General features: G+C 58.8%; 2 protein-coding genes across 6 annotated transcripts in view; one reads left to right on the plus strand and one right to left on the minus strand.

Moving 5' to 3' along the window:
• The first annotated feature begins 1,164 nt into the window (after positions 1-1,164).
• On the plus strand, positions 1,165-9,114 carry DCAF15 (DDB1 and CUL4 associated factor 15). Of its 3 annotated transcripts, XM_027084966.1 has the most exons (13): positions 1,165-1,330; positions 2,916-3,013; positions 3,103-3,238; positions 3,876-3,982; positions 4,062-4,201; positions 4,287-4,457; positions 6,623-7,057; positions 7,163-7,254; positions 7,357-7,485; positions 7,578-7,663; positions 7,897-8,001; positions 8,079-8,194; positions 8,582-9,114. In XM_027084966.1, the coding sequence occupies exons 1-13, from the start codon at positions 1,199-1,201 to the stop codon at positions 8,635-8,637; spliced, it is 1,803 nt and encodes a 600-aa protein (XP_026940767.1). In that variant the 5' UTR covers positions 1,165-1,198; the 3' UTR covers positions 8,638-9,114. The 3 variants fall into 3 exon arrangements, with proteins under 3 accessions (XP_026940767.1, XP_026940766.1, XP_026940768.1); XM_027084965.1 differs by lacking the exon at positions 1,165-1,330 and having other exon boundaries at positions 1,637-3,013; XM_027084967.1 differs by lacking the exons at positions 1,165-1,330; positions 4,287-4,457 and having other exon boundaries at positions 1,637-3,013; positions 8,582-9,109.
• A 100-nt stretch (positions 9,115-9,214) lies between these two features.
• Positions 9,215-22,118, minus strand: part of RFX1 (regulatory factor X1) — a 31,660-nt gene continuing 18,756 nt past the window's right edge. For 2 of the 3 annotated variants that reach the window (XM_027084963.1, XM_027084962.1), the window contains 14 exons: positions 21,273-21,367; positions 17,702-18,068; positions 15,699-15,880; positions 14,572-14,691; positions 14,366-14,481; positions 14,022-14,140; positions 13,830-13,939; positions 13,227-13,378; positions 13,055-13,152; positions 11,797-11,946; positions 11,494-11,702; positions 10,907-11,060; positions 10,778-10,823; positions 9,419-10,628 (listed from right to left, as the gene is read on the minus strand). In XM_027084963.1, the coding sequence (XP_026940764.1) occupies positions 10,459-10,628; positions 10,778-10,823; positions 10,907-11,060; positions 11,494-11,702; positions 11,797-11,946; positions 13,055-13,152; positions 13,227-13,378; positions 13,830-13,939; positions 14,022-14,140; positions 14,366-14,481; positions 14,572-14,691; positions 15,699-15,880; positions 17,702-18,068; positions 21,273-21,367 (2,088 nt within the window). In that variant the 3' untranslated portion in view covers positions 9,419-10,458. Of the gene's footprint in view, positions 10,629-10,777; positions 10,824-10,906; positions 11,061-11,493; positions 11,703-11,796; positions 11,947-13,054; positions 13,153-13,226; positions 13,379-13,829; positions 13,940-14,021; positions 14,141-14,365; positions 14,482-14,571; positions 14,692-15,698; positions 15,881-17,701; positions 18,069-21,272; positions 21,368-22,118 lie in introns of all 3 variants that reach the window. The other variant, XM_027084961.1, reaches the window with a different exon arrangement.

The raw sequence follows: 22,118 nt of genomic DNA on the forward strand, positions 1-22,118 counted from the left end.
TTGCTCATTCCTGCTCTGGCCCAACTGGTCTTTTTATGGTCTCTCAATCTTGCCACCCTGAAACCTTTGTTTTTGCTGGAATATTCCTCCTCCTCACCTTCACAGGGCCCCTCACTAACTGCCCTGTTTAAGCAGCCTTCTTCCTTCCTCTCTAATCCTAGCTGGAATTAGATAACATAAATTAATTTTCTTGTTTATTATCTGTCTTTTTTACTGCTGTATCCCCAGCGCTTAGAACATAGTAGGTGCTCAATAAGTATTTGTTGAATAAATGAATGTGAGAGGCTTGGAAGAATATGAGAGCCAGATCCATTTGATTCTTCTCTGATTATAGTAACAGTTTGCATCTGGGGTATATATGTACCATTCAGGAACGCTACACTGTAAGGCTCAGTTTTATCATGTGTAAAATGAAGATAATAAAAGGACCCATCTCCAAAACGGTTTTGAAAGTTAAATGAGCTAAAAGCACAGGAAGATGATACTCATAACAGACATTAAACAATTGTTATTACTATCATCTATAAAAGGGGCATAACAGCGACCTACTACATAGAACCGTAAGCTCAGAACTGTTTCTGGCAAGTGTAAAGTGATATACAAGTGATTAATGTTGTCATTATTACCATCATCATCATCCAGTCAGGCCGCCCCCCAGACCATCTGAAAGATGTTTTAATCGAATTTCTTCCTTTTATTTTGCAAATCCCTTCCTTCGGCCCGGCCCGGTGGCCCCGGGATGCTCGCCAGGCCTCCGCGCACCCGGACGGGGCGCGGAGATCCCTGGGCTGGGAATTCTGGTCCTTCTGGACCACAGGCTCCCATCGCCCCGCCCACAGGCCTGGACCACCTGGGTCTCCATGGAAACCCACCAGCCACAAGGGGGCGTGACGCCGTGGGGACTGATGGGCGCCTCTGCCTATTGAGTCACAGTCATCTCGGCGAGGGGCGCAAATGGGGCCTCTGACGGGGGCGTCCTTGCGGGAAGGCGGGAATACGGCGACAGGCCGCGGGGACTGTACCGTCTCTACCAATCAAGGGCCGAGGTGGCTGTGATGGACAGGCGTAGCGGGCAAAGGCCCTGAGTGAGAGCTTTCACCCAACCCGCGGGCGGCAGTGCCGAGAAAGGGCCAATGAAGAGGCGGAGGGGGTGGGGCTAAGAGGCCGGTTGCTCCGGAAGTGGAGGGAGGGGGTGAAAATGGCGCCCAGCTCGAAATCGGAGCGGAACAGCGGGGCCGGGAGCGGCGGCGGCGGCCCCGGGGGCGCCGGGGGGAAGCGGGCAACGGGGCGGCGGCGGGAGCACGTCCTCAAGCAGCTGGAGCGGGTCAAGGTGAGGCCTGGAGTCTGGGAGGAGCGCGTCGAAGGGTGGGGAGGAGGGACGAGGGAGGCGGAGGGAGGGAGGGCGTTCGCGGGGTGAGGGGTTGGGGGCGGAGCCCCGGGGGAGGGGGGCTCGGAGGAAAGGGGTTGGGCGGGGCCCCGGGGAGACGGCTTGGATTGGGGGGGCTGCTGCGGGAGCTTGGATGAAGGGGGTTGGGGGCGGGGTCCCGGGGATGGGGCTTGGATGGAGGGGCTGGGGGCGGGGCCCCGTGAAGGGGGCTTGGATGGAGGGGGCCTTAGAGGCCGCTGGGGGAGTAAGGAGGAAGGGGGCGATCCAGGGTCAGACTCATTTTTCAAAACCCTGCTCCCACGGCCCTTCCGTTATGGAGCCTTACCGCCCCCTTGGCAGAGCGCTTGCTACCGGCTTTGGGATTCCTCCGCCTGGGGTTCCTCTCTCTGTCCAGCTCTGACCACAGGGGAGCTGGGAGTTCCTGTAGCTGCGTCTGCCTCCCGCATTGAATGGGAGGGAGCTCCCTGGAGAAGGCCTGATCTTCAGCTACCTGAGCAGGGCTCTGTCTCCCCATGATACTGTAAACTCTCAGTGTGCTGGGATCTTTCCCCCATCAGTTTGGGAGCTCCGGGAGGGCGGACAGTCTGCTGTCAGGTCAGCAGCAACTGGGGCAGGTCTGTGTCTCCATGGATTGGGAGTAGTGTGCCTTGTCCATTAGGCTGGGAACTCTGTGAGCGCAGGGCTGTGGCTTCTCCTTTTGACTGGAGTTCCTTGGGCAGGGACAGTCTCCACCCTCAGCTTGACTGCTCCTGGGTTGGGCTGTGGCTCCGCCCTTAGCTTGGAAGCTCCCTGGACAGGGATTGTGTCTCCCCAGCAGCCTGGGCCTCGCTGACAGGGCTGTTCCACCCTGGGATCTCCTTGAGGGCTGGGTTGTATCTCCCCCATTAGACTGGATAGCAGGGTCCAAGGTGCTCTGATCCCCCAGTGCCCAACTTGTGCCTGCCTGGCCCCCCAAATCCGTCCTTGGTGAAGTTTTTGGGATGAGGGAGTCTGTTGGAAGGGGGAATTGGGCAGGAGTTGGAAGGTCACTGGTCAGGTTTACCCTTCTGTCTGCCTCAGCTGGCCCCCGAGGGGCCTGTGCGCCCCGTGTATGGGCTAGTGGGTCGGGAACAGGTGAGTGTAGTTGGTCAAGCCCCCATGCCAGGCTCCTTAGCGGTTCTCGAGGCCCACAGCTCACTGTGCAGTGAGGCAGCCTTCAGGAAGGCAGCTCCGTGGCCCAGTGTGGGCCAGGGGTGACTGGGGGCGGTGATGCCAGTCCTAGTCCTCAAAGGTTGGGGGCTTAGGCAAGAGGAACCCTGAGGCTATGGAGGTGGGAGGATGGCTCGGGTCCCTGGTGGAGAGTCAGGCTCACGCCGTTTGCACCTTCCAGAGCTTGGACCTCCCTGGACCGCTATGGTTGTCAGGGAGTAGGCCTGCATGGCTGGGCTGGACCCCGAAGGTGCTGCTCGGCCTTGGGCGAGGGGACTGGGGGGCTGCAGGCTGTTTCCGCCACGTGGCGCCTCAAGAGCCCTGGCTGCCCCTTCCTCAGATCAGTGGGCAGCTCTCTCCTCGCCTCTTCCGGAAGCTGCCACCCAGGGTCTGCGTCTCTCTCAAGAACATTGTGGACGAAGACTTTCTCTATGCAGGGTGAGGCTGGGGCCAGGCAGGGGGGTGGCTGGGTGGGGCGTCAGGCTGGCCCTGACCTGGTTACTCTGCCCCTCCCCCCATCCACACAGACACATCTTCCTGGGCTTTTCCAAGTGCGGCCGTTATGTTCTCTCCTACACCAGCAGCAGCGGGGACGACGACTTCTCTTTCTACATCTACCACCTGTACTGGTGGGAGTTCAACGTCCACAGCAAGCTCAGGCTGGTAGGGCCAGGCCTGGCGCTGGGCGTCCCTTCCAACAGCACGGCTCCCACCGGTCACGGCACCCCTCTGAGCCTCGGGTTTCACGTCCGCAAATGAGAACAGCGTACTCATGGGGCCATTGCTGAGACTCCAAGTGTTAGGTCGAAGTGTAGGAAATCGCCATTTTTAGAGTTGAAAATGGGTAAACGGCAGCCATTTCATATGGTTTGAGGGCTCAAGCCAGGAGGGACCCATTAGCTTTGTTAGGACCCAGCAGGCTGCCACACCCAATTTAGGCCCCGACCTCGACTCCTCAAATGCCCCAGCCCAGGAGGTGAGTGCCGTTAACCCCAGTTTACACACGAGCTCAGAGAGGAGAACAGGTTTCAGGGTGGGTTGGGCTTGGAACCGATGTGTCTGGCTGAGCCCCCTCTGCTGGGGCAGGGCTCTCCTTGGCCGTGTCCTTTCCTGGGCCTGGCCTCCCTGTGTCCCCCACTTGTGAGGGGAAATGCTTGTGAGTCTCCTCAGCCTGTCCTCAGGAAGGCAGAGGGGTGCTGGTGGGGGCTGTTTGGGGCTCCCTGGCCCGGTACTGCTGGCTGGTGCGGCCTCGGGTGGGCCTTGGGCCCGCTCGGACCCCCGACCCAAACATGCCTCTCAGGTCCGGCAGGTACGGCTCTTCCAGGATGAGGAGATCTACAGTGACCTGTACCTGACTGTGTGCGAGTGGCCCAGTGACGCCTCGAAGGTCATTGTCTTCGGCTTCAAGTGAGACTTAGGGATAGGGTGGTCAGGGGTGGGTGGGGCGGGCGCCTGGGCCAGGCTCTGAGGCTGTGCTGGCCCCCAGCACTCGCTCAGCCAACGGCATGCTCATGAACATGATGATGATGAGCGACGAGAACCACCGGGACATCTACATCAGCACCGTGGCCGTGCCGCCGCCAGGACGCTGTGCTGCCTGCCGGGACGCCAGCCGCGCCCACCCAGGTGAGGGGCCGGGGCCTGGGGCGCAGGCTGCCTGCTTCCCCGCCCTGGGGCCACAGCTGAGCCTGCGTGGCCTGTGTCGCTGCAGGTGACCCGAGCGCGCAGTGCCTGCGGCATGGCTTCATGCTGCACACCAAGTACCAGGTGGTCTACCCCTTCCCCACTTTCCAGCCCGCCTTCCAGCTCAAGAAGGACCAGGTGGTGCTGCTCAACACCAGCTACTCCCTGGTGGCCTGCGCCGTCTCGGTCCACTCGGCAGGTAGGCCCCCAGGTCTGAGGACAGGCCCTTTGCGCGTGCGCTGTCAGCCTCGGGGCCCTGTGACCTAATGACTTGGCCAAGCGGCCCTGCGAGCTCAGTGCTGTCACTACCCCGCATCACAGATGAGGAGACCAGGGCCCTGGGGAGGTGAAGTCCCTCATCCAAGGTCACGCAGCCGGGAAGTGGGAATGTGGCATCCAAACCCAGCCACGCCCCACCCCCGCGCCGTCCACTAGAACTTTCCACAGGGCTGGGATGTTCCAGATCTGCTGTATCTGCTCTAGCTGCCACCAGTAGCCACTTGACCGTGGCTCATGTGACCAGGGAACCGAGTTGTTCAATTTAGTTTTAGTCATGTTAAGTTCAAGTAGTCACGTGCGGTCAGTGGCTACCATGCTGGACAGTACAGTGCGTTTTTCTCCGCAAAAAGAGAAATGTTGATTAAAAATTTCAGGGAGTGGTTAGTGGACAGATGGCCTTCTTACATCTTTGATGATCGCAGAAATGCCAGTGAAAATCAGGTGATGTCCCCCAGCAGAGTGGCAGATGTTAAAAGGCTGGATAATGCCACTGGCTGGTGGCAGCGTGGGGCCCTGGGGGCTCTCCCGCTCTCCCAGGGCCTTATGGCAACAGACGTGCCTGTGGCCCAGCAGCGCTGCACCCAGACCTGTCTTGAGTGTTTGGTGGCAGGAGCCAGGGGCTGCCTGGTGTCCATCGCTGGGGTTTGGGGAGGTAGGACAGGGTGGGCGCTTCCCTTGGATCAGCAGGGAGAACCCCAACGTGCACATCTGTGGAGAGTGTACCTTAAAGACATGTTCAAGTGCAGAAGAAACACAAGAAGATCTGTCACCTGATACTGATACCACTTATATTTAAATTTAAGACGTGTTCCAATTTTGCCAGAATGCAGTCAAATAAAGATGCCCACTGCGAATTCCCTGGTAGTCCAGTGGTTAGGACTCTGTGCTTTCACTTAGGGCCTGGGTTCAGTCCCTGGTCGGGGAACTGAGATCCTGCAAGCTGCGCGGTGCAGCCCAAAAAAAAGAAAAAGAAAAGTTACCCACTAACTACATTTAAAATGGTTGTCCCTAGGGGTGTGGGAGGGTAATGGACATGAAAAGAGGATTCTACGTATATAACTAAGCCCACGGACCAGCAAGGGGCAGGGTGCTTGTCCTCAGGCCTGTCCAGGGGGCTCCCACCCCTGCCCTGGCCACCTGTGCCGGCATGGGCGAGGCCCTGCTTCTCGCCAAGCCGTGAGCCCCCAACAGGCCAGGCCTGGATGGGGCTGCCACCCCCTGCCCCGTTAGGAAGGACCACGTGGGACCGGGTTCAGCCCGTGTGCACACAGCCCAGGTGAGGGGCATTGTCATCAGTGGTAACACTCATCTCGCCCCAGGAGGGCGCTCACGCAGGGGGGGGTTTGACTTGAACATTTTCCACTCACTCCCCCTCCCCTCCGGAAGAAGCGCCGTCACTCTGGCAGACAGGAGTTCATTGGCAGAGTTGTATTATCTCTCAGTGCGACCTTGGACGAGTTTCTCTGAGCCTCAGTCCCGAGTCTGAACTGGGAGGACAGTTCCCCTCTCCAAGGGTTGCTTGAGGGGGGCCCAAATGAAGCAGGGCAGGCAGAGCCCAGGGCCTGGCCATGCTGCTGCTCGTGAATGCGCTGGGCTCTCCACACTGACATTCCCCAGAGGGGGATCTGCCTCCCAGTCAGATGGGGTCATAGAGGCCTGGGATTCGGGCAGTCTGTGCCTGTGCTGGTCTGGCTCGCGTTGGGAAGGACAGAGGGCTGTGTAGTAAACTGTCAAACTTAAGTGGCTTTTATCTGGTATGATGATGACATGTCAGCTTACCAAGCGCAGGGATTTTTGTCTGTCTTGTTCACTCCTTAGTCCTCAGTGTGTGGCATACAGCAGATGCTCAAGAGGAAGGTTTGAATGAACATGATGGGGGGGGGTGTGTGTGTGTAAGTAAAAGTCCTTTTTCCCTTTTGGGTGTTTCAGACTGATCTCAGAATATGTACATCTTCTAGAGGGGTCTCCTCATGGTGGATTTCTAAGAACCCCCCAGCATAATGAGGGAGATCGGAAGAGCATTCTGGACTTGAACTCATCTATTGACCCCTTTCCCACATCCATCACTTTATTTTTATGTTCCAGGTGATAGCAGCTTCTGCCAAATCCTGTACGACCACACCACCTACCCCCCGGCCCCTCCCAGCCCCCCTGGGCCCCAGAGCCCAGAGATGCCCCCTGTCCTCCCCACCCTCTGCCCCGAAGCGGCCCCAGCCCGGCCTTCTGGGGCCCCTGAGCACTCGCCTGCCATCGCCAAAGCCAAGGAGTTTGTGGCTGACATCTTCCGCAGGGCCAAAGAGGCCAAGGGTGGGGCCTCGGAGGAAGTCCGGCCACCCCCCTGCCCGGGGCCCTCTAGCAGCCGCTGCCGCCTGCCCTCTGAGCCCCTGGCCCCAGGTGGGGAGGCGGTGCCCCGGGACAGCCCCCTTGCAGCAGAGGTGCCCGCCTCCGAGCCTGGATACGTCAACTACACCAAGCTGTATTATGTGTTGGGGTCCGGTGAGGGGACGGAGCCAGAGGATGGTGAGCGGGGAGCCCACCTGGTGGGGTCCCAGGTGTGGGAGGCTGGCCTGGAGGGGCCTCTAGGCCTCCTACCGCCATCCCTACCCCCACGTCCTGCCCCCTCAGAGTTGGAGGATGACAAGATCTCCCTGCCCTTCGTGGTGACTGATCTCCGCGGCCGCAACCTACGGCCCATGCGGGAGCAGGCTGCCGTCCAGGTTGGTGCTGGCAGCGGGCAGGCCCAGGGGCAGCTCCCGGGGGACCTGCTGGGATGGCAGTTGGCGCAATCCTCCCCCTCCCCCTCTGCCCACTGTCCACAGGGTCAGTACCTGACAGTGGAGCAGCTCACACTGGACTTCGAGTATGTCATCAACGAGGTCATCCGCCATGATGCCACTTGGGGTCACCAGTTCTGTTCCTTCAGCGACTACGATATTGTCATCCTGGAGGTGGGCCCAGGTGTCGGGCAGGGCAGGCCCAGGGCCTCCCAGCTCTGGGCAGCACTCTCAGTGTGTGTCACCATCCACACCCCGCCCCCCAGGTCTGCCCAGAAACCAACCAGGTCCTCATTAACATTGGCCTGCTGCTCCTGGCGTTCCCATCCCCCACCGAGGAGGGCCAGCTCCGGTGAGTGGGCAGGGACCCCACCCTCACCCTTGCCCAGCGGGGTCCTGCACTCAAGACCTCTCAGTGGGGGGAAGGGGGGATGTGAGAAGACTCCCCCTGCCCACCAAAACTTGGACTGGCCGCTCCATTACTGCTTCAAAGATAAAGGCCCCTTTGGGTAGCCTGGGTTCAAGCTCAGGGACCCTGTGGTCCCACTCCCTTTCTCCTCTGCTCACCATCCCTCCCCGCTGTAGACCAAAGACCTATCACACCAGCCTCAAGGTGGCGTGGGACCTCAACACGGGCATCTTTGTGACAGTCAGCGTGGGCGACCTCACTGAGGTCAAAGGGCAGACCAGGTGAGCCAGGGCCGGGGGCCAGGGCTGGGGGTGGGTTGGGCCAGGGTGAGGAGAACTGCTCACCCCCTCTCCCTCAGCGGCAGCGTCTGGAGCTCATACCGCAAGAGCTGCGTGGACATGGTCATGAAGTGGCTGGTGCCCGAGAGCAGCGGCCGTTATGTCAACAGGATGACCAACGAGGCGCTGCACAAAGGTGGGCCCCGTGACCTGACGACAGTCCAGGACTGAGGTCCTTATCCTGGGGCCAGGCCAGGCCCAGAGCACGCACTAATCCCTAAGTGTTGCTGAATGGAGGAGCACATTGGCTGAGCTAGTGGACACCGTGGCATTGGGTGAGGGGAGGGCAGCCCAGGCCAAGGCCAGGGGGCCAGCTCAGGTGTGGCACCTGGGGGCCCCCGGCCAGTCATTCAGTCATTCAACAGACATTTTATTGAAAGGCTGCAGGCAGGAGGCAGACATAACTTTGCAGGGTGCCTGCTTTCCAGAACCTTTTGGGCCCATATCAAGTCAGGGAAAGAGGCCTCTCCTACAGCCTGGGCAGGCCAAGGTTCCAAGGCTTTGTCCCCACCCTTCCCTGCAGGGTGCTCACTGAAGGTTCTGGCAGACAGTGAGCGATACACGTGGATTGTGCTGTGAGGGCCCGGCCGCCCTGGACACTGACTCCAACTACCTCCGCGGCCTGGGAGCTGGCCGCCTTCCCGGCAGCCTCTGCCGACCGACCGATGACCGGCACTAGTGTTAGGCTGCGGGAAGGGGGCTGGGCGGGGCAGCCCCTGGTGGCCTGAGAGTCTGGACGCTTCTTATTTATGCCTATTTAAGTTGGAAAGGGGCAGAGGGAGGGAGCCCCCTGCCCCACCAGCCTTGAGCGCCCGCCTTCACCCTAAGCTGGCCGTGGGCCTCGTTCCTCACGAGTTTGCCCCTTTTCTCGGCTACAGGTGTGGACGTTGCCCCCCTACCCACACCCCAGGGAGGCCAGATGGATCCCATACCCCTGCCCTGTCCACCCCCAGCCTCTCCCCCGCCCTGAGGTGGTGAACCTCGTGGCCATCACACCTCCCCTTCCCGGCCCTGTTGTTCCTCTTCACATAATAAATGTTTTATTTCTGAACCTCACTGAGTTCCCTTTACTGCCTGCCACTCAGGTGCTCGGGGCCCAGCTGGAGCCCCCAGCCCCAAGGTTCCCACCAAGGCCGGCAAGTCAGCAGTAGGCAAATATCACAGCGGAATTTATTGTGTTTTAAGAAAGACTACAAAAAGGTAGAAAACAGCTCGGCACACTAGACTACCACACGCGTGGACACTTCCACCACCAGGAGAAGGGAGGCCCCGAGGGGTAAGGAGGGGGAGTCGGCAAGCCACCCCAAAAGCTGGAGCACACGGAGCACACAAAATAGTGATTTTTATACAATAGATCAGGTTTGTTTTTTCTTTTTTTCGCTTTTTGCCATAAACATCTATCTCACAGGTTGAAAACACTGAGAAAACCGGAACAGATAAGGCCATGATGGTTGGAAAAAAACCCAACAAGTTACCGACTCCGCTCAGGCGGCGCTCACAAATCGCACAATAGTCATGTGGAGGGCGGGGATCGCACGCATGGAGGAGAAGCACGGTCTCCAGGGGGAGTAGGAGCGTAGAGATTCCATTACAGACCAGCGGCGAGGAGGGCCCAGGACTCGGGGTCCAGGATCTGAGCGAGTGGAGCACCCAGCCCTGGCTGGGGCAGGCGTGGGCACTTCCGGGCCCGCTGCCTGCAGCAGGTCCCTCTGGGCTTGGCGCCCTGTCCAGCCTGCTGCTCTTTGGAAGCTGGAGGTGGTGCCCCTTCTGCCCTCCCCCTATCCAGGCCGGGCAGTGCCCCCCTCTAGGGCTGCGGAGCAAGGGAGGGCCCAGCTCTGGAGAAGATGCGACACCCACAGCTTTAATTGCACTTATACCAAGGAGTGGGAAGCGGTGGGGCTGCTGGGGGAGGGATCCCGGGGCTGCTGCTGACAGTGGCGGGTCCCCAGGTGATGCCCACCTGCGCCCACCCGGGGCTCAGGGCTGGGCCTAGGACAGGCTGTGCAAAGCCAGCGAGCTGAATAAGTTAACAGTTCTGCAAGGGAGGGGGCCTGCCTGCCTGCCCCCTGGGGGGGGGGTGGGGGAGGGAGATGCTGCGGCCTTTGGGGCCAAGGGCCAAGCTGGCTGCCCCAGGGGGCACCTGGGCACGTCGGCGGGTTCCTTAAGGCACGTCTTTTGTGTCAGAGTTTGCAGCTGCGGCTCCGCCCGGCCCTGTGATTGTGCCCGCTCCATCCGGGGCAGGGACCCCCTTACCTTCCCTGTCTCGGAGGCCCCCTCCCGGCCCCGGCCGAGGCTGGAGCGGTGACAGCGAAGCCACAGAAGCTGTGAGGGACCCTGGCGAGGAGGGGCAGCAGGGTAGGGCGGGCGGGGCGGCGGGGTGCGGCGGGGGAGGCCACAGGCTTAGCTGGAGGGCAGCGCCTGCACGAAGAGGCCACGTGCGTCTGTCCGCGCCAGCTTGGCCGGTGGCTCCAGAGCCTCGGGGCCCAGCGCGGGTGACTCGCCACCGGCCGCGAGCGAGATGTCCTGCGGCAGCTCGTCCTCGCTTTCCTCCTCCTCTTCCTCCTCCTCGTCTGGGGTACACGGACCAGGCCTGGCTCAGCGCGGGGCGGCGGCGCCACCAGGCCGCCACATGGCTCCGCAACCGCCGCCTCCTCCACCCCAGCCTCGCTGTACGCCACCCCCTGGACTCTGGCCCTCGGTAGGGGCACGCTTTACCTACCTTTGTCCGGGTCCAGGGGGTTCAGCGTGGTGGCCAGGTTGGCGAACTGGAAGGAGGGGAGAGGAGAAGGAATGAGGGTCCTGCCTAGGGGCACCCCTCCCGTGCCCTCAGCGGACCCGTCGTGCGCACCTCGCCCATGACGGCAATGGGGGTCTCGCCCTTGGCCTGGGCCACGCGATGCTCGATCAGGTAGTACATGTACTCATCGTAGAGCAGCCGTATGAGATGGAAGGAGCCGAAGCTGGCGGCGCTGCGCAGAGTCAGGTCCCGGATCACCATGGAGCTGTGGGAGGCGACAGAGAGGAAATCCTCAGGCCGGGACCCGCCCCGCGCCCCTCTTCCCTGCCGTAAGGACCTCAGGCCGGAGCAAGCCCAGCTACCACCGCCCGGCCCCGCACAGGCTTCCCGGTCAGAGAGGGAAGGCGTCCCTCAGAGAGGGAGGAGGGCCCGAGCCCCGCCCACCACCAGCAGGACCCTCGACTTTCTAAAAGGCACCCGAGTCCCCCCAGGGGGTGGGGCTTTCTCTGGTCCAGCCAGAGAGGGTGGGGCTGGGGCGCTCATCCAGCCCCACCCTCCTCGAAGAGGCGGAGCCTTCACTGGTCCCATTTTCGCCTGATCCCAAAGCAAAGGAGCCTTCTCTGGGTCCGGCCCTGGTGGGAGGATCGTCCTCCCACCCAGCCCCTTCCCCGCCCGCATCCCGCCCAGCCAGCGCGCACCTGTAGAAGGACCACTTGAGGAGGAAGAGCTTAGCGGCCTTGGGAAAGCCGGCGCTGCCCTGGTAGGGCTTAAGCACTTGGCTCACGACGCCGTCCAGCCAGGCCGCCCACTGCTCCAGCGAGTTCTGCTGCTGCAGAGTCACTTTGAAGTCCTGCTCCAGCCGCTGCACCACGCGGTCCTCGCAGCGGCATACCCACGAGGCCTGCTCCTGGGACACAGCGGGCGGGTGCCCGGGGCTCAACCGCCGCCCCGGGCCCGAACCGCCGGGCCGCCCCGCGCTCGCCTGCCCCGTCCACGCTCACCTGCACGTTGGCGAAGTCCACGCGATTGAGATCGCTCAGCATCTGGTTGATCTGCGCGGTGTTCTGCAGCACAGCACGCGCCGCCTGCGCCAGGTGGTTGAGCGACGTGTAGCGCCGCAGGGTCTGCGCGAAGGCGCCGGCCGCTGCCACCTGTGGGGCCCAGGGCTTGTGGCTTCCGCGGAACCCACCCCGCACAGCCCCCTGCCCCACCCAATGCGACCTCTCTGAGCCTGTTTCTTTCTCCTAAAAGGGAGGAATGTACCTTGTTGCTTTCGTTGGGAGATCAAAGGGTCGGGGTTTTCAAACTTTGGGCGACCACCCACCCAAAGAATGCCTCCAAAAAAAATCAATGTATTGTATCTGAACAGCATTATTATTTTTCATCAAAGGACACAAGTAAATCTCGGAGGGCATTGCCCACAAAGGGCACTACTTCCATAACCTTTGGTTTCATTTTGTTTGTATTATTATTCCCTTGAATGTCAGCTCCGGGAGGGCCAGAGTTTTGTGCATCTTGGTCATTGCTGTGCTCCCTGCACTCAGAGCCATGCCGAGCACACAGCAGGTGCTCAATAAATGCGTGTGGAATAAATGAATGAATACATAAGTCTTACCCGTTCTGAAGGGCTCCCCGGGATCCAGCTTCTACTCTCTCCACAGGCCCCCAACCCCAGCCCTGTGTCCAGCGTACCCAGGGGTCATTCTTCAGACATCCCTTTCTGTTTAGCTGTCTTGTTGGCATTTTCGGGACTTTGAAAACAAACTTTTTTTTTTTCTCTCTCTTTTCTTTTTTTTTCTTTTTGCTTAAGAGCAAGCACACCCCATCTAATTCCTCACATCTTGGTAGTTAGTGAATGTGCAGCATTGACAAAGAGGGCTATTCTGTTTCCTTATAGATGTTTTTGGTTTTGGTTTTTTGGGTTTTTTTAAGATTTTATCTCTTTCTGAACACCTAAAGCACTTTCTGTTGAAGCTCTCTGAAGAGAACTACTTCAAGTGTGCATTTGGTTTTAATTTTTTTAAGATGCCGTGTTGCATACAAAACACCACAAACAGGTTGTGTTTCAGAAGTGGGCTCCTGAGGAAGCTGGTTTGTAAAGACAACGCCCAAAGCTCACTCTGATGGGACAGACACGGGGACAAATCTTACCGCCTCTGTCAGGCAGAGGAGACCGAGGCCCCCAGCCCCCCCCACAGCCGGGAGGGAGGCCCCGGGCTGTGGGCCAAGCTGGCCCCTCAGCCCCCGTCACGCCCTCACCTTCACCCGCAGCATCTCCTCAGGTATGTTCACCATGGCGTGGGTGAGCCAGCTCTCCAGGCTCTTGGCAAAGTTCCGGATCGCTTGGGTCAAGGCACCTGTGGGCGGTAGGGGGGCTGGTCAGGACTTAGGGGTGGGGTGGGGTGCGGGGACCGGGGGGCCGTGCACTTACTGGGGATGGGCCGCAGCACATCGGGGATGAGGATCTCCACCAGGCCCTGGTACAGCACGTTGTCACAGTGCTTGGTCCACTGGAGCACGGGCTCGAACTTGGAGAGGAGCACCAGGCTGGCCTTGGGCAGCCGCTTCTCGGCCTCATCGTGCCTGTGGGCACCCACCCCACCCGGGGGTCACAAGGACATTCCATGGTCCTGTACCCAGGGTCAGAAGGGCACAGCACCCTCACCCCACCCTGGGGTCAGGCAGGTACTCTCTGTCTCTGGAAGACTCCCGGGGTCAGGCTGACACAGACCCCACTGCCCCCAGGGTCAGACAGGGATCTTAACACCCTGCACACTGGGGCACAGGCATCTACCCACCGCAGGGAGGAAATGGCTTGTTGGGGCACGCCATCCCAAACACCGAGCATCAGACCGGTACCAATGCACACTCTGGAGGCGGGCTCAGAAGGCCATGTGCACCCCACAAACTGCAGGGGTAGCGAGGAGCCCCCACTCCTGCATGAAGTCTGAGGTCTGGCCGCCCCAGCCTTGGGGGCTGACTCACATGGTACCCAGCCTCCTCCCTTCCTCCCCCCTCCCCCAAAGGCACTCACACAGCCAGCGGCGGTGCCTCGCTGGGCTGGCTCAGGTTGTACCTCCAGAAGGTTTTCCACAGCGTCTCCACCAGGGTGAACTGCAGGTTCACCATGACATCGACGATGGCCTGTTGGGGAGGCTGGATGCTCAAGGGGGCTGAGCGGCAGCGTGGCCCTCCCTCGCCCCTGCCCACTGCCCAGATGCCCTACCTCACAGTGTTCCCGGTACAGGGCCTGGAAGGCCTTGATGTCCCCAGGCCCGATGCCTTCGGGCAGCACTTTGCCCTGGAGGTCGAGCTCTGAGAAGGCAGGAAGGCTCCTCGAGGCATCTGGGGGCAGAGGAGACACCGTGAGCCCTTCATCCCCCAGCTGCCTGCCCCCTTGAGCCCCATCCTGGGACCCTGCTAAGTTGGCACCACTTTGCTACCAAGCAGAAGTTCCCCCGTGTGCACTGGGGGCGAAGAGGTTCCGGGAGGACAAGTGAACCATCTGCACACTCTCCGGGGGCCACAGACCCTGCCCTGGGCCCACCCCAGAGTCCAGGGAGCCCTCACCCAGAAACTGCTGGTACTGCTGGACCTGGGCGCTGATGTCGGACAGCCCAGTGGCCTGCTGTGGCCCCACGGCCACACCGTTGGTCATGCCCTCCATCTTCTGGATGGGTTTGAGCCTGGAGAAGGGATAGGCAAGGGACTGGAGTGGAGATGGGCTGCCATGCCTTTCCCTGCCCGCCAGCACCGGGCCAGCCCTGCCCTCCTACCTCTGTTTTTGCGAGAAGGGTTGGCCCCGCATGGCCATGTGCTGCTGGTCCTCCATCAGCCGCAGCAGGGGTGAGCTGGCCTTGATGCGCAGGCCATAGTAGTGGTACTTGGAGTTGCCCCTGGGAGGGAGGCAGAGGATGAGGGCTGGGCTGGGGGTGGTCACCGATCGTCCACTGGGAGCTTCACATCACACCTGCCTCTCCTCTCTGCTAGGGGGCCGAACAGAGCCCAGGGGGCGAGACCCATATTTCCACAGAGCTGGGGGTGCTAGGCTGGGGAAGCCACAGGTACTATGGGTGCCAAGGAGAGGCCCCCAACTGCAGACTGAGCTCTGTGAAGACAGGGCCAGAGTCAGGGGCAGGCACTTAGCAGGTATTTGCTGCCTGCTAGTCATAACAATCTGCCAGGCACTGTTCTGAGCACTTAGCATATTCGAATCCACGTGCTCCTCATCCCTACCCCATGAAGGGTACTCCTAGCATCCTAGATTGACAGCTGAGGAAACTGAGTACTTTGCCCAAGGTTCCGCACGTACACACGCATGAATGCATGAATGAGGTGATGTCTAAGGCCTAAGCTGGGAGCTGGAACCAAGAGAAGAGCGGGGCTCAGCCTGGAGAGGTGTGGGGGATTGCAAAGGAGAGGCAGGGAAGAGCGGGTTCATGGGAGGGCTCCTTGCTCCTTCCTACGTGAATTCACTGACTCATAGGCCCTGATAAAGCACTGACTGTGTGTAGCCCCTGCACTCTCAAGGGACGTGCATTTCAGCACTGGAAGACAGATCAGAAAGGAGAAGTAACGTAAGAGGCATGCTGGATGGTGCTCAGTGCTAAGGAGAATAAAGTAAGGGGGGTGGATGCCAAGGAGATGAGGGAAGGCTGGAGTTTTAGTTAAGGGGGTCAGGGGACGTTTGAGTCAGGAGGTGGGGAAAGGGTACGTGAGGCAGAAGGCACAGGCAGTGCAAAGGCCCTGAGGTAGGAGCATGCAAGTGTCAGAGGAGCTGTGAAGAGGTCAGTGGGGCTGGAGTGGAGTGAGCGAGGGGACAAGGGGAGCTGAGGACCTCGATAACTTAGGGTGAGGTTGGGCCTTGTGGCTGCTAGGGACTGTCAGGGGCAGGTGGCCCCACCTGGTGCCAAGACGTCGGGTGCGCAGGCCCATGAAGACAGAGCGGATGAGCTTGCCGAAGGAGGCGGCGTTGACGGGCTCCAGCTTCTGCTCCTGGCAGTGCAACAGGTAGTGGCAGTAGAGGGTGCTCCGAGGCAGGCTCACACCCTCGGCTGTCTCATAGTTGTCCAGGAGCCACTGGACCTGGGGCCCGAGGAGGGATGGAAGAATGCTAAGAATTGCTTCCATTTCTCAAGTGCTCGTTGCTAAGTGCTCTCTATATTTATTTCTGATTGTGATCTTGACAACCGCACTGGAGAGGGTGTCATATCACAATCACCCATGGGAACTAAATCCAGTGGAACTCTCTAGAACTGCACTGTCCAAATCCGTCACCACCAGCCACACAGAGCTGTTAAATTAATTTACACCGAATGGAAAAAGCCAATGTCAAAAGGTCACGTAAAGTATGAGTCCATTCATAGAATATCCTCGAAATGACAGCGTTAGAGAAATGGGGAACAGATTCATGAGTGCCGGGGGTTAGGGATGCTGGGAGGGAGGAAGGCAAGGGTGACTACAAAGGGTTAGCAGGAGGGGTGTGTGGTGACGGAACAGTTCTGCATTTTGACTGTGATAGTGGTTTCCCAAACCTACCCATGCGATAAAAAGACACAGAAGTAGACACCCTCACGTTGTACCAATGTCAGTTTCCTAGCTAGATACTGTACTACAGTTACGTAAAATGCAATTAGTGGGGTAACCTGGGTGAAGGGTCCACAGGGATCTCTGTACTATTGTGCAGCTTCTGTGACTATAATTCTTTCAAAATAGTTTTTTAAAAAAACAACTCAGTTCCTGGGACCTTGAAACTCACATTTCAAATGCTCAATATCCTCATATGGCCAGAGGCCCCTGCACTAGGCAGCACAGAGAGAAAATATTTATCACTGGAGGATGTTCTATCGGACGGCACTGGTCTAGCGAAGCATGTTTTCAGGACCCATTAGGGAGTCATGAAATCAGTTATGTGGGTTATGACCAGCATTAAAATATTAGACTTAGAAGCCAGGCTGCATGGGTGCATAAGGGAGGTCCTGTCTTCTGAGAAACCTTCTGTCTTGGTTATGGGGTCCACAATGGGTCGCCATGGGAGAGGGCGATAGTTAAAAATGAGGGGAAGGGACTTCCCTGGTGGTGCAGTGGTTAAGAATCTGCCTGCCAGTGGAGGCGACACGGGTTCTATCCCTGGTCCGGGAAGATCCCACATGCCATGGAGCAGCTAAGCCCATGCGCCACAACTACTGAGCCTGCGCTCTAGAGCCCGTGAGCCACAACTACTGAAGCCCGCACGCCTAGAGCCCGTGCTCCGCAATGAGAGAAGCCACCGCAATGAGAAGCCCACGCACCGCAACGAAGAGTAGCCCCCGCTCACTGCACCTAGAGAAAGCCCACGCACAGCAATGAAGACCCAACACAGCCAAAAATAAATGAATGAATAAAAAAAAAAACGAGGGGAAGCCATCGCACCAGACGTCAAGCTCCAAGAGGACGGGGACCACCCCAGGACAACCCACCTACAGTCACAGAGCTGGTGAGGGGCCCAGTCAGGATTAGGATCTAGGGCTGCTCCACAGAGCCACTCTAGGCAGAGGAAAGTTATCTCGCTGCCTTCGGGATGGACACAGAACCTTGCTCGGGGCAGCTTCCTGCATGGTGGTGCCTGCATCTCCCTCCCCTTGCTATCTACCCGCCATCACCAGTTACTATCAGAGTAGATGGCACTTCTTGGACAATAGCTCCAAGAGCGTCATGCATATTAGCTGAGGCCCAGAGAGGCTGAGTAACTTGTCTGAGGCCACACAGCGAGGATTCAATCCAAGGCCATCTTCACCTGAGCATCCTGACACCAGGCTAACCAGGCTCCTGCTGACGGTGGCCAGCAACCACCATCCACCACCCACCACTCCCACCCAGGGTCCCCCTCCCACCCCCGCCTCCCCTGGGGCCTGGGTTGGCACTTACAGTGGCTGGTGAGGCACGGGTGGTGTGGGAGTAGGACTGGCTGGCACTGCCCAGCATGTAGCCGCCTTGGATCACGTAGGTGCCTGCTCCGCTGCCACTGCTGCTGCCACTGCCACCGCCCCCGCCACCGCCTCCCCCGCCGCCACTGCCGCCGCTGCTGCTGTTGCTGGCCCCACTCCCACTGCTGGTGGAGCTGGCGACGACCTGGCTGCCGGACACGTACATGGGCACAGAGCCACTGCTGGCCACCGCCTGGGAGGTGGCAGGTGTGCTGACCTGGGCAGCCGTGCCCGCGGCCTCATAGTAGCTGGTGCCTGCCGTCTGCGTGTACAGCGGTGTCTCGGGGTAGGGGTAGGTGCTGGAGCGGCTGCAAAAGAAGTAGAGGGAGGGAGTCAGGGGACAAGAGCTGGGTGGCACAGGGGCATGACTGAGGGGGGAGGAGAGCAGGAAGCAACAGCCCCGTGCATCACCCCAGGTGCATGATGGGCAAATTTTCACTTAATCCTCAAAGTGGCCCCCTGACTTGGGAGTCCCTACTTCAGATGGGAGGAAGTGGAACTGGAAGAGCTAAGTAACTTGCAATAGGCTACACACTTCAGTAAATCATAAAAAGAACTACTGAGGGAATTCCCTGGTGGTCCAGCGGTTAGGACTCACGCTCTCACTGCCAGGGGCCCGGGCTCAATCCCTGGTCAGGGAACTAAAATCCCACAAACCACGCACTGCAGCCGATAAAAAAAAAAAAAAGAACTATTGAGTGCCTGCTGTATGCTGGGCACTGTTCTAGGTACGCTGGGCCCAACAGTGGATGAGAGAGACAAGGTCCCCCACAGGGGAGTTAATGCCTTAGCGAGGGAGCCAGAGGAGAGGCCAAGTGCAAAGGTAAATTGAGGGCACTTCAGAAGGTGGTACACACCAAGGCACATGAGGCAGGAAGACGGTGCTGGAGAAGCGGGGGCTCTACTTCTAAATCCAGCAGCCGTCACCCTGAGGGGCTGGTCAACAATGACTATCGGGGTACAGATGTGTTTCCCTTTGACCCAGAAACCCACCCCACCCCGGAGAGTTCTCCAGCTATCCCAGGATCTGCATCAGGTCACATGAGCTCAAGGCTGCAAATCATAGCAAGAGAGTAAAAATGACTGGCGGGGGGGGGGGGGGTGGTGGTCCATCTTTAGCGGGATGTCAAGTTAAAAGGTGATGGAATCTTACACAGGGGTGAGGGAGGAGGAAGAAGGTCTTGGGGTCCTGCCAAAGAACAAGCTCCAGAACATTCGGTTAGGTGAACAAAAGAGGCAGGGAAGGGTGCAGAGAGTGGGAAGAAGGGGGAGATTACATGGCATTTCGTATCTATGTCTGCCGTCTGTGAGGGTGGAGGGCCCGCGGACTGGGGGCAGGCGCTTCACCACACGTGGCTGGACACAGTTTTGAATTTTGAGCCCTCTCAATGTATTAGTGATTTAAAAACATAAGTTAAATTTTTAGAATCCAGAAAGGGAGGGAGGCCCGTCAGGAGCGGCCTGGCTCAGAAGGTGCTGAAGGATGCAGCGGAGGGAGTCTTGGGGGCCTCTGCGGGCAGCAAGGAGAGGGACTGGGCTGGGGGATGTGATCACTTGAGGTGCGCAGCATTGCCCATCAGACACCAGGATGCAGCTCTTGATCACTGTGCCCTGGTTCGCATCGGTTCACATCTACTGCACGAGTGACACCCAGAGTGCGTGACCTGAGCAGGGACTGGTAAGTGCCCATGCCCACCTCGGCAGGAGCCAAAACCAGCCCAGCACCCTACACGCGACACGTGCTCCCAGAAAACACTGCTTTGGTAACTGTTTGCTGAATGACTGAATAAATGAATGTGTATATCTCTGGACAGAAGCTGGACAGGGCCAGGGACAGAGGCCCAAGGGCTGTGGCTTTGGTCAGCGTGGGGATCTGGACCAGCAAAGGGCTGGGAACATGGTAATGACCCACTATGAGGGAGAGATAAGATACAGTGTCCTCAAAAACTTCACATAGCAGGAGAATCTGATGGCAACAATGGACTCCGTGTGATCAAACACATAAACACAGAAGGAAGAACTGAACCGGAAGCAAAAGACAGACCAGGACTTCCCTGGTGGCGCAGTGGTTAAGAATCCGCCTGCCAATGAAGGGGACATGGGTTGGAGCCCTGGTCCGGGAAGATCCCACATGCCACGGAGCAACTAAGCCCTTGCACCACAGCTACTGAGCCTGCGCTTTAGAGCCCGTGAGCCACAACTACTGAGCCTGTGTGCCACAACTACTGAAGCCCGTGTGCCTAGAGTCCATGCTCTGCAACAAGAGAAGCCACCACAATAAGCCCGTGCACCACAACGAGGAATAGGCCCCGCTCACCGCAACTAGAGAAAGCCCGTACGCAGCAACGAAGACCCAATGCAGCCAAAAATAAATAAATAAATAATTTTATTAAAAAAGAAAAAGAAGCAAAAGACAGACCAGGAGAGGCAGAGGAGCCCCTGGGGGCCCTCGGGAGCCCAGCTCCTCTTTGGAATGTCCTCTGTGGTCCCTGCCAGCTCTGGTCAACTGCACAGATAAGAGAGACTGGCAGCACTGGAAATAAATCAACAGAACTATGAGGTAGCTGCATGCTGTAGACCACGACTCAGGTGCCAGGGTCACACCCTTTGGGGTCAGCCACAGCATCAGGGCCGAGAGATCAAGTCATTCCATGAGCTAATCCACCCCCAGTGTCATGCCCACAAGAACAGATGGCAGGGACATAAGAAGAAAATCAGGCAAATGCAAAGAAAGCCAAATGAAGCTTCCAAAAACTGAAACAACAACTAGAGACTATAAGCCCTGGAATTATTCCCATGGAGAAGGGGAGATCCTTCTCCATGGGAATATATATGGAGCATCCCCAGCAAGGAGCCAGAGCCGGGGTTAAGGCAGGCCTGGGGCTGACATCTGCCTGATGTGGCACATGCTGACGCTGAGCTGTGCGCAGCACCAGTGAGTGGAAGTCACCTACGTGTTGGCTGGGTGGGGACTGGCTATGTCATTCATGCTGTGGCTGTGTGGTGGAGTATCACACAGCAGTTAAAGAGGGTGACTGGGACCCACATGGTCGAAGAGCTTCGAGCTACAAGGCAGGAGAAGAGATAGGGGACAGAACACGCTGCCTCTATTTCTGAACAAAGAAAGGGGGTAATTTCTATTCTCAGAGTATCTCTGGGAGGAAACAAAGAAATGGGCCACAGCCTCCCCTCTGGGGCAGGAGGAAGGAAACTTTTTTTTCACAGTTTAACATTCCCTATTCCTTAGAAATTTTTATCTTATAAAATTAAAAAAAAATTTTCCCATTTTTGTTTTCTGTTTTTTTGCATAGAACCAGACCAACCTGATTCCAAAGCTCTTATGCCTTGCTGGGATGCCCTTCCCAACTTGCCAGGGTCCCCTCTGCTTTACCGCCACTTGAGGCCTTGAAGGCTGGCTGGTCCGCTGGGGGCTGGGGCCTCAAGTCCCAGGGGGTCCTGGGCAGACCCATGCCCCTCCTCCTGTCCCTTCCCCCAGTCTCCTCCCCACTCACATGGCGCTGGCCGTGTAGCTGGCATCACTGCCCTCCACATACTGCACTTGGCTGGAGTACACATGTGGGACTGGCACCTGCTGGAGCTGCTGCACCTGGCACAGGAGGAAGGGTACACAGAGGGTCAGGGGTGAGCCAGCTCCTCGCCTCTGCTTCTAAAAGTCTGGCAGCTCCCCAGCTGGAAGGCTGCACTTCTGGGCTCTCTGAATACCCTGGACGGGGCCAGGGCTGGGAATCAGCTGGGTCAGGAGAAGCCAGGACTCTCTGCTTGGGCTGGGGACAGTAAAGGTAGGGCCTGAGGTGCACAGAGGGGACCCCAGACAGGGTCCTACCGTGGGCGTGAAAGTTGAAACCCAGCGGCAGAGCCAAGTCCTGGTACAAGGCTGTCACTAAAGCCGGAGCCTGGAACTACAGACATGTCTTCAGGGTTGGAGCCTGCATCAGGGACGGACCCCTGTCTACAGGGACGGGGCCTAGAAACCTTGAACCGGATGCTAGGGGCGGAGCCGGGGCCAGGGGTGGGGCCCCGTTTGTGGGCCAAAATCTGAAACTACTGACAAAGTCTTAGGGGTGGGGCCTGAGTTCCCCACCCCATCCCCCACCCCAGTCTGTAGTGGCAGAGCCTGGGACCTGGAGCCCGATTTAGGGGGAATCAGAGGTGGGTCCCCAGACTGGCTGTGTGGAGGTGGGGTCTACAGGGCCTGCGGGGCCGGGCGCGGGCCGGGGCCGGCGGATCCCGCCCCCGCCCGCTCTTTGCACCCCGCCCATGCGTCCGCCACCTACTTTGAGGGCCGTGGCGGCCGTGCCGAACACTAGCACTTGGGGGACTCTCTGGATCCTGACCCT

The sequence above is a fragment of the Aethalodelphis obliquidens genome, unplaced genomic scaffold (assembly GCF_003676395.1).
Source record: "Aethalodelphis obliquidens isolate GAN/ISIS:26980383/991018 unplaced genomic scaffold, ASM367639v1 scaffold53, whole genome shotgun sequence".
Taxonomy (NCBI): Eukaryota; Metazoa; Chordata; class Mammalia; order Artiodactyla; family Delphinidae; genus Aethalodelphis; species Aethalodelphis obliquidens.

Bases quoted from the DNA above. Each gene is read 5' to 3' on its own strand.
- DCAF15 (XM_027084965.1), top strand. From the start codon at position 2,691: ATGGAGGTGGGAGGATGGCTCGGGTCCCTGGTGGAGAGTCAGGCTCAC. The intron at 3,014-3,102 runs GTGAGGCTGGGG...CCATCCACACAG, and splicing joins GAAGACTTTCTCTATGCAGG to ACACATCTTCCTGGGCTTTT. The intron at 4,458-6,622 runs GTAGGCCCCCAG...TTTATGTTCCAG, and splicing joins CGTCTCGGTCCACTCGGCAG to GTGATAGCAGCTTCTGCCAA.